This window comes from Curcuma longa, chromosome 11 (genome assembly GCF_044706935.1).
Source record: "Curcuma longa cultivar G26 ecotype Majalengka, Jawa Barat chromosome 11, ITB_CL_G26_1.1, whole genome shotgun sequence".
Classification (NCBI taxonomy): Eukaryota; Viridiplantae; Streptophyta; class Magnoliopsida; order Zingiberales; family Zingiberaceae; genus Curcuma; species Curcuma longa.
Genome location: NC_133871.1, coordinates 4,955,943 through 4,967,127, shown reverse-complemented (window position 1 = coordinate 4,967,127; position 11,185 = coordinate 4,955,943). Strand labels below are relative to the sequence as shown.

The 11,185-nt window shown below is 40.3% G+C and overlaps 1 protein-coding gene and 2 pseudogenes across 1 annotated transcript; 2 read left to right on the top strand and 1 right to left on the bottom strand.

The window, feature by feature from the left end:
* Positions 1-224: 224 nt before the first annotated feature.
* Positions 225-1,013, top strand: LOC141839351 (ethylene-responsive transcription factor ERF105-like; annotated as a pseudogene).
* A 179-nt stretch (positions 1,014-1,192) lies between these two features.
* LOC141837001 (pentatricopeptide repeat-containing protein At4g18840-like) lies at positions 1,193-2,750 on the bottom strand. Its single transcript, XM_074724489.1, has one exon. The coding sequence runs from the start codon at positions 2,714-2,716 to the stop codon at positions 1,193-1,195; it is 1,524 nt and encodes a 507-aa protein (XP_074580590.1). The 5' UTR covers positions 2,717-2,750.
* A 697-nt stretch (positions 2,751-3,447) lies between these two features.
* On the top strand, positions 3,448-11,180 carry LOC141840256 (uncharacterized; annotated as a pseudogene).
* Positions 11,181-11,185: the final 5 nt, after the last annotated feature.

The following is an 11,185-nucleotide window of genomic DNA, read 5'->3' as shown; positions in this document are numbered from 1 at the left end:
TTTTAACATTTTGACCAGAAGACCTTATCTCATTTACGTTGAATCTTTAAAATTATGTCCTTAATTATTCCATTTTATTTAAAAAAATTATTAAAATTTTAAGTAATAGCGTACCTGAAAATTTTCGTCCCTGCCTTTAAATAACCACAGCCTCCACAAGCCTTTTTCTCCATAATCGTGTTTGGTCTCTTAATCTCTTCCTGCTTCCGTTTCTGTTTCTAGTTATGGAAACATTCCTCGGCGGCGGTGTCGGTGGCTCCACTCTTAACCTCATTCGCGAGCACTTGCTCGCCGACGTCCCGCCAACTCCGCTCCCCTTCGCCCTCCCCCCTCCGGCCCCCGCGGTCGCTCGTCCCCGCGAATCGGCTTTCTGCTTCCCCGCGCCGGCCGCCCCCATGATCCGCTTCGGCCCCGATCCGCCGCTCCCGCTGCCCGATCTCTGGCCGTCCCTCGCCGTCGCCCTCCCCCGCGCTCGCCCCCAGGACTGGGCCGCCGCGGGGAGGACCGGGGCCGGCGATATCGCGGCGTGCGCAAGCGGCCGTGGGGAAAGTTCGCGGCGGAGATCCGCGACCCTAAGCGGCGGGGGTCGCGAGTCTGGCTCGGGACCTTCGACGCCGCCGTGGATGCCGCCCGCGCGTACGACCGCGCCGCCTTCCAGATGCGCGGCCGCAAGGCCATCCTCAACTTCCCCAACGAGCTCGGATGCTCCGCAGCCGAATCGGACGACCCCCTTCCTCCTCCTCCTCTTCCAGCAGCCCCGCCTGCTGCGGCGGCGAGGGAAGAGGAAAAGAGGAACGGAGACGGAAACATCAAGTGAGATCAAAAGGTCTCGATCGTCGGAGCCAGAGGCGACCGAGGACCTCCTCCTCCACCCCTTGTCTCCGTCGATCTGGAGCAGCCTGTGGGACTTAGAAGTGGATGAGACGAAGAGCGGCTTGTTCGCCGTCCCGCCGCTGTCGCCGATGTCGCCCCATCCTTCGATGGGCCTGGCGGCCCAATTGCTAGTGAACTGACCGTGAGGAGCAGCTCAGAATTAAATTAAAACAAAAAACGATGTCGAAAAGAAATATTTTACTAAAAAATAAAAAAAAAAATACCATTCACTATTCAGCCTGTAATTTTATCTAAAAAAATATTTTTAGCGTCAAACAAAATTTATTAGCGTCAATAAGACATTTTAAAGTAATTTATTTTACCCTTCATGTACCGTGTTATCCACCTCAATCCAACTGCAACCTGGAGTCTTTACCACTCCATTCTCTCGCATCGTCGAACTTAACTTCGCTGCATCCTCAAATCTACCCTTCCTGTCATACAAATTTGCCATATACACATAGCTGCCGGCATGCTTAGGGTCTAACTCGAGTATCCGTCGAACTACTCGTTCGCCTCTGCTCGTGTCCTTGTACGTCCTGCAACCACCCAACAAAGCACCCCAGACAATCTCATTTGGGGGCACCCGCATTGAATTAACCAAATCCTCTGCTTCATCAAGTCGCCCGGATCGACTGAGAAGATCCACCATGCATCCGTAGTGTTCCACCTGCGGCAAAATGTCGAACACCTTTGTCATGGTATCGAAATAGCGAAGCCCGGCATCCACCAGACCAGCATGAGTGCAGGCAGATAAAATCCCCATGAAAGTAATGTCGTTAGGCCTTAAACTTCGATCTAACATCTCATGGAACGTTGAGATTGCTTCCTCAGAATGGCCATGCGTGGCCATGGCAGTGATGATTGTGTTCCAAGATATGACATCCCTTTCCTTCATTCTGCCGAACACTGCTTTGGCCTCGGCGATGCATCCACACTTGGCATACATGTCTGCGAGTGCATTGCCGAGGAAGAGGCTTAACCTCATCGGTTTCGTCTCGATGAATCGATCGATGCACCTCCCGTGGTCGAGGGCACCTGAGTGAGCGCAGGCTGAGAGGACGCTCACGAGTGTGACCTCGTTGGGTTCCACTGTGTGTGAGTTGAGCATCTCGCGAAAGAGTGCAATGGCCTTTGAGAACTTCTGGTTCTGAGCATATCCTGAAATCATGGCGTTCCAGCAGCCGACGTTTCTATCAATTGCCTCGTCGAATATCTCACGGGCTGCGTCCAAGTTGCCCGTCTGCGCATAGCCTGTGATCATCGCGGACAATGAAATCATGCTTCTCTCGGGCATTTCGTCGAACACTCTCCTCGCCATGGTTACATGGCCACGGGAACAGTATCCAGACAGGAGGCTGTTCCAGGTGACGACATCCCTCGTGAGCATTTCGTCGAACAGGCATCGAGCATTATCAGGTCGGCCGAACTTGAAGTACATGTCGATGAGGGAGTTGCCGACGAAGACGTTGCTGGCGAAGCCGCGCCTGAGGACGAGAGCGTGCGCCATCTCGCCGTCCGACCGGGCGAGAAGCCCAGCGCAGGCCTTAAGGACCGAGGTGAAAGTGAACTCGTCGGGGGCGGGGGAGCCGGCAGCGAGGAGGCGGCGGAACTGGTGGAGAGCGGCCGGGTGGAGGCGGTGGAGGGCGAGGGCGCGGAGGAGGGAGTTCCAGGCGACGATGTTGGGGTCGCGCAGGACGTGGAAGACGAGGGCGGCGTGACGGGGATCGGACAGTTCGGCGGCGGCGCAGATGAGCTTGACGGCGACGAGGTTGGGGTCGACGGCCTCGGGGGGAGGAGGGGAGGTGATGACTCGGGCGTGGAGCTGGAGGAGCTGGCGCATGGTGAGAGAGGCGGCGCATTTTAGGAGGAGGGTGGTCGGGTGGCGGCGGCGTTGAAGGGCCAGCGCTGGGCGGTGGCGGAAGGCGCATAAGCTAAGTCTCGGAGGCTTAATCATCATCTCCCCCTTAATTTATTTAATAAATAGCATTATTATTTGATATTTTTAATTTTAATGAAAAATATTATATATTTATTGTACCATCATTTTTATAAGTATTTTAGGTAAATTTGAGTTTTGAAACTTCTGTGAGACTTTTAATTTATTGATCCCAAAAGTATAGTGACCATTTAAAAAATATAAAAAATAAATATAAAATGATCTTTTATTTTATTTTTTTTCTAAATAATATGAGCCCCAGTTATCACAACTTTTTTTCATAAACAATACTAAAATATAGATTTTTAGGCAAAAACAAAAAAAATCTTTTTTATTATTAAAAGAATGTTTTTGAAAATAATATCAAAAGGACACTTTGTTTTATTTTTTAATATAAAATTCTAACTAAAATTACTTTACTTTAATTTAGTTAAAATTAAAATGTTGAAAATTTTCTATTATAACTTGATTAACATTGTTCTCGGTAAAAATTATTTTAAGTTTTAAAAAAATATATAATAATTTTATTTAAAATAGCTATAAGGTAGAGCAGTTGACATTTTGATATTTATTTTTTATAAGAATATCCTTTTAATACTAAAAATTCGTGGACAGGGTTTAGGGTTCTTATCAGCTTCTGCTCGGGGTTTCGCTATGCGAATTCGTATTGTCTGATCGCCGTAGCAGGAATGGAGAGGCTGAAATCCCTAATACCGGATGATTTGAAGCGGGTGATCGGCGAGAGCACGCCGGAGAATTTGACGATCTCTTCTTCTCTGATTCTTGACTTCTTACGCTCTTCGCCTCAGTTTCAGCAAGTAATTTCAGCATCCTTGTCTGTTTCGTGAAATTTGTGGAATTAATGTCTGTTAATTCCTTGGTTTAGGTTATTAGGGAGTTGACAGATCCTGAAGCTGCACTCTGTCGGAAGAACAAGGAAGCTGCTTTGGATTCGAAGCAGAAAGGAAATGAGGTGTTTTACCAAGGGGCAATACGCTAAAGCTTTGAGCTTTTACTCGCAGGTCTGTTATTTTTCCTCATTCTTTTTCTTATACATGATTAATAACGTCATTTTTCTTCGTTAGAATAGTATGCGTATCTTCTTTACTTCTTCTTATTTTTTAGAATAGTTATGATAGCCCTCGAGCACTCACATTTGGCTGAAAACAGATTTTAAACCTAAGAACTATGTAAAAAAAAAAATCAATGGCCCTTACTAATTGAGTGAGCTAGTTGGCAACCTTTTCCTTCCCTCTATTGTTGAATTAAGGCGGTGTTCAACGTTTCAGCCATAGGATGACAGTAACTAAAATGCTTGGATGTGTTACTTTATAATTCAAACTCCACGGAGTGTGTTTTGATTATAAAAATAATTTTATTGATGATATTAATGTTTGTTCCTGAATTTTCCTATTAATACTGTTATTATATTTGGGAAAAAGGCTTTGCGTCATGCCCCTGCAAGTTCCTCTGAGATGGATGCAAGTTTGGTTGCCACTTTATATGTAAACAGGGCTTCTGCTATGCATGTAAGTTCATTTTTTTCTCCATTTTAATTGAAGCAAGTTGATGCTGTTAACTTAATAAAACTATCGCAAACAATTTTTAGTTGTGTTGAGTAATATCTAAAACTAACTGTGCCTTGTTTTTAATGTATTTGGCTGTCAAGCTTCACTTTCTCTGCTATAGTTGTTAAAAGTTTGGTATATCAAATTGGTTTGCACTTTCTTCTATGGTCATTCTATCATGTCTTAGACCTTGTTATACATCTTACAAGATAGGAAACTAACTGTTCCGCAGGGAATTTTTGAACATTTGACTTGTGGGACGTAGGATCCCCTCGAAGAATCATAGTACCACCCTATCAATACTTCTTATATATATGTGTGACATTTTTACACACAAATACAAACTTATAGATTATATAATATATATTTTGATTCATAACAATATTGTCGAGAAATCCTTCCGACTGTCTCTATGAAATTATCCTATAAAAATTTCAAGGTTAGGTTTATTTACCTGAAATATGAACCTTGGAAAAGTTGCCTTTATAGTATTGCTAAATTTTGTTGATAGATTGGTTCAAATCTGCATCCACTTTCAGGCTCCATGTTGTATAGACAATCGTGATGAAATAGCCATACATTTTGCAGACATTCATATCTTATGAGCTACGACTAGTTTTAATATCCTGTCTCATATCTGATAATTTTTTATATCTCTTGACATGCAGAATCTAGGCCTTCTAAAAGAGTGCATTCGAGACTGCAATCGAGCCATTGTGATTTTCCCTACTTATGTCAAGGTCGGCAAGTAGAACATCCTTTTATACTATTTCTTTTGGAGGAAAGTTTACTTTTTCAATGGGTCATGTGCAATAAGGAAAGGTTCATCTAAAATAAATTGCAAATTTTTGTTCCTTCAATAAGTTGTTACTCTTTATATTGTATTATTGTCCGGCATTTACATGCATATTTCATATATTGCATATGCTGTCATTTTATAGCATTGTGCATGATGGTTTAGTTTCAATACAACAATTTCACAGCAATAAGGAATCAAGATACAGAAAGAGTCTGATAGATAAGTCATGTCACAGTTGTTTCTGTGTGACCCGTGGCATGGTTACATGCTACAATGTCCAGCTGAGATGGATATTTTATTGTAGCTACAGTAGCAACATTATCAAATAACTGAATGCTGTCTTTCCTCAGATCCATATCTTTTAATTGCATCAGCATGCAATTATTTAATTTTACCATTGCACTGATGACCTTGTGGAACATATGTAGTCATTTGCTTTTCTGTTTCCATCTTTTCCCTTTTCACTTGTGCTGTGTTGGCAGGCATCCATAGAGAAGAGGGAAGGCAAATGCTTCTTTAAAAAATTACGGACATGCCAAACATGACCTAGAAGTTGCTGCCAGTTTGGAAGAGAACTTGTCTAGGAAGAACCAAATTAAAGGTGAGCTGGGTATCGTGTTAAAAGAATCTGATAAGTCAAATGTGACTGCAATGGCAAACAATGGTGGAAAAAATAAGAATGTAGATTCCTCAGGTAAGCATATTATATTCATTGTGATTTAAACTTTATTTTTTTGTATGAGAATCGTGCTTACTTGAGATCAGATCATGGTAGTGCAAAGTTTACCCAATGATTAACTACATTGGCAATATTGATGTCATGACAAAACTAATGTAGCGTTGCTTGCTTGAGCCAAGTATTCGATATTACTTTGTTGATATGTTTGTTTTTAGGAATCTAATTTTTATTTTTATTTTTATTTTTCAAGGAGTGATACAACATTGGCTTTGTGACAGCTCAGTTACAATCTCTATCACTTCAATGTGTATCTACACCCGATAAAGGAAGAGGACTAACTTTTGGAAATGACATTCCTCCAGCTTCCTTAGTTCATCATGAACAACCTCTTGCTGCGGTAGGATCTTGGTGTTTTCATCTAACAATCATTGGTTATCATGTTTTATTGATTATTCAATTTTCCATGTTCATATTCCTTGATTAAAACAATATGCAACGGTCCTTAGTTGCCTAAGCACTAACCCATAGAAAAATTCTGATAATGAAGTCTGCATCTTCACTGAATATTGTCTTGATATACAGATTTTGCTGAAGGCTTACCGTGAAACTCGCTGCCACTTTTGCTTCGAAGAAGTACCAACTGATCTCTTATTCTGCCCTTCTTGTACCATACCAGTGTACTGCTCTAATGGTTGTTTGGAACAAGCTGTTGGGGAACAATCATCAAGTAAAGCTGACAATCATTCTCCAAAGAAAAATGTGTATGTAGATCTTGAGAAATCTATGGATAGATTGTCAAGTAATGCCAGGAGTATTGGAGTCAATATGTCCAATAATCACATTCCAGAACATCGTCATGAATGTGGTGGTCTGCACTGGTCTACTGTATTGCCACCTGACATAGTTTTAGCTGCCCGAATAATTGCAATTTCTGTTGAAAAATGGAAGGCTTTTGGGAGGAACTCTAGTCCCTTGGATTATTTGGTGAGTGTTTATATTAGCACTGTTTTTTCCCCATATTACTATCTTAGAGATAGTTGTCATCATGTCTAATTCCTATATTATATTTGCCTCTGTAGGATTTTGTCCACAATTATGCTCAAAATCCTCTAATTACTAAGTTGGAGTCGCATGTCTATGCAGTTGTCTTGTTGCACTGTTTGCATCATTTCTATAATTCAGATTTCCCATTCAGTGCGGCTTCTGTTGCCCAGGTGATATAAAATGTAATTTATTCATGGTTCTGGATTTTGATTAATATTTTTCTGGTGATTGGTCTTTTGAAATATCTGGTTTGCCAAATTAGATATGCTATTCAATTGCTAAATAGATTATTTCCAATCACATGCTCAGTGCCAGAGCTGGTTCTTTGTTTTATCTTCCTATTCTACTTGTTTTATATATAAAAAATATTTAATTTAATTAGTAAGTGTAATCAAATATCCTTTGTAAATGATGCATTCTTGAAGGAGTGCTAGTTTGACAATCAGTCTGCCTTCATTTTGATGAAATGTTTGTGGATATAGAGGAACACGGATTTAAGATCCCTAAGCATTCAATGTGGTGATTCTGTGTATAATTGTCTACTCAGTATGCCTTCATTTGAGCTGAGTAGGATTCGTGGATATAGAGGAACACAGATTTAACATCCTGAGACATTCAATGTGGTGATTCTGTGTATAATTGTCTACTATCTTGGGAAAAGGAATACATGAACCAGAACTTAAATCATTTTAAAAAATATTAAATTTAATTAGTAAGTGTAAGCAAATATCCTTTGTAAATGATGCATTCTTGAAGGAGTGCTAGTTTGACAATCAGTATGCCTTCATTTGAGCTGAGTAGGATTCGTGGATATAGAGGAACACAGATTTAACATCCTGAGACATTCAATGTGGTGATTCTGTGTATAATTGTCTACTATCTCAGGAAAAGGAATACATGAACCAGAATTTAAATCATTTTAAAAATGGATGACTTGAATCCTAAAATTTGGGAAAATTTATAAGGATCCTAAACCTTTAATTTTTGGAGACTATAACATTGTGTCATGATGCTGATATGCAATTTGAGCAGTATGTTTCTTGCTTACTTTGCAACAGATATAATGAACAATTTCGTTATTCTAACTTGTATAACACTTGATCTTGCTTATTGGATTGTGTACATTGTCTTTGTTGTATCCCAAGTGTTCATAGAGGAATTCTTTTGGTATGTTTAATGTCTTTTAGTTTTTTTTTAAACCATGTATACCCTTTTGAAACTTCTTTTCATTGGTGCAGGTGGTTCTGACGATTTCCCAGGTTAAGGTCAATTCAATGGCAGTTGTCCATATGAGATCGTTATGTCGAGATGAGGCTTTAGAGAAGATTACAAATGCTTCAACCTCCAAAAATTATATTACTCAAAGTACTGAACAGGTTTGAAGATTAAATATCCTTGTTATTATTTATCCCTCAGTTCTTGGTTATGAGATAACTTGTGAGCCTTCTGTTCCTCTGCAAAAAGGTGGATCCGCCACCTTAGCGGCCCCACACGGTCGGCCCCACGACCATCTGTGAGGAGGTAAATCGAGAAAGTGCAGTTGGTTACGACGCAGGAGGGAGATTGATTTAACCCTTGCCCTCTTTGCAAGTCTGCTGCGTCGTAACCAACTTACCTATACTGTTCCTCTGTTCGATTTATGCTTCAATGTTCATTGATTTTTTACTTATTAATCACAATGTGTTTTATTTTTTTTTTCTCATAAATACTGTTCTGCTTATTGGCAAACCTTGTGCCATATTGACATTTGATTGCTCTAGTAAACTCATTTCAATTATATCATCAAGCGCCTATTCTACATGTATGTCAGCTCTGAAATGTTTTAAGTTGTCTGATGGTGTCTACTTTGCTTCCCTGGTAATACTATCAAGTGTGCCTACTGATGGAAATTCAGTGATCCTGTGGAAGCATCTTGAGGAGTTGGTTATGGCCGAACAGATTATGACCATCACTAAATCATTCTTATAGAATATGTTTTTTAGGTTACTGATATCCACATCGATTGTAACTGGTCTGTTTAATACATCTGCTTATTTTATTGCATTTAGTTTTTGTTTGTATCACCTATGTGTTACATGGTAAGCATATATGTGCCTAACTGATACTGATATCTCATAGTTCCCTAAAAGTCTGGATTGTTTCTTAAGACAATCAACGAAAGCATTATCAGTTAAGCTTTCACTTCAAACGGTCTTAGCCTAGTGACTGAGCAGCTATGTGTTTGTCCATAATCTTTATCTAGGATGTTATTTCTGCGAATGAGAAGCAACATCAGAAACTATTGTGGTTGATGTTTTAACTTATGTAGTATATTTGTCAGCCACTCAATACCTGTGTGTTTGGCTGTTTGCGATGTTATTGAATGTTCCTCTTCTCGTACATGACAAACTATTCATGTGGCAGGTTAGAGTAGCGCAAGCTATATATACAAAGGGCAGCTTGTTTAATCACTCGTGCCAGCCTAATTCTCATGCTTATTTTATTTCCCGTACACTCTTTGTACGTTCTATAGAACTTGTATCAGCATGGAGTCCACTTGAGCTGTCTTATGGTCCTCAGGTACTTTTATTTTTTTTCCCTCTTGAGCAATATTCACATTTCCATCCCAGTGAATTCTCACTTGTATATTAGATCTCACTGCAATTTATTTTGCTAACGAATTGATACCGAGAAAAAACTTTGCTACTAACTATTTTCTACAGGTGGGACAGTTGGATCTTCAAGATAGGCAGAAGTTGCTCGAGGAGCAATACTCCTTCCGATGCCATTGCTTTAGTTGTTCCACAGCGATCCTTTCAGATCTTGTTATCAATGCTTTCAGATGCATTCAACCTCATTGTCTTGGTGCAGTCCTAGAAGCTGCTTATGACAAACTGCTCAAGGACGAGTTGTTGCAAGTTTCTAACGAACTTCACAGTTTTAAGATCTCTTTACCTGTACGTCGAAGATAATCTTCTAGTACTCTAGCCTATTATTCTGCTTGAATTGGTCAAATATGGTTTTGAAGCCTTTTCAACTTGTCAGTTGCCGAGCCATGAAAAAGATCTATATAATAGTGTTGCAAGAATGTTGTTGCTTCGTGAAGGAGGAGCCAAGAGTCACATTGCTGCAGGCCAGTGTTTGAGTTGCTGTTCCTATCGTAATTTGAAGGATTTATCTGCAGCATCTGAAAGCTATGCTGCGAAAATTCAGAGGTATGGCAGGTAGCCTCCCTCTTTAATTTTCATATCGGCGCGCATCTTGGAAAATCTGAAATCCTTCGTATTCGCAGGTTAAAGGATTCTTTGGGTGCCGATGAAGCTCCTGATGCTTTGGTTCCAGATATGCTGAATTCTCTTGGTCAGCTCAGATCAGTAAGGCATCCATATAGTAAGATTGTCGCTGAGGTTTGTTCTTCCCGCTAACATTTTCTTTCTTCCTTTTTTTTGTTTGTATTCTTAAATTTTCCGAGCTGCTTGATTTCAGGAATTTCAAGAATCTATCTTAGCACAATACTCAAATTGTGTGGTCGGGGAATCCTTTGACATATTAATGGGAAAGAATTTTTCATATTACTAATACAAACATTAGAATGAGTAAATCAACTAAACCATCGGCATTAGGATTGACTTTGCGCTGATCGAAAGAATTTGCACCGCGATGCAGGCCGAGGATAATGTTGCAGAGGCATTTGTTAGAATTGGAGAATTCAAACTGGCAGAAGAACACTGTATGGCTTCCATTAAGGTATTGTTTTTATCCTTAAATACATGATTAACTTGGATACACTCTGTAAGATAGAAAATTTCTCAAGATTTTTGATGTGTCAGTTCCCACACATGTTTGTGAAACACTAGATTTAGTTGTAGCTGTTTCAGTTCGACAAGTCCATACTTTGATTGCTACTTAAACATGTTTCGTAGAAAACTTTCGATATTGCGGTAATGTAACATACAATTCAAAGTGATGCGGATCTATATTTTCAGAAAATATGAACCTTGTGTACTCTTTCAGATCCTCAAGAAGCTTTACCATGCGAATCACATCGTCATGGGACACGAGCTGATGAAGTTGGCCTCTGTTCAACTCTGCTCCGATGATTACTCCAGTGCATTAAGCAGCATCGAACAAGTAGAATCCATTCTTTCGCTTCATTACGGGTGTCATTTGGATCATATATTTCCGCACCTAAAGCTCCTCAAGAGAGAGGCTGAGAGATTTGCTTCTTAGAAACATGTCCTTGCTCTTGTTAACCAAAACTTGCTTCCTAAAAATCTTATGCTACAACCACATTTGGAATAGGG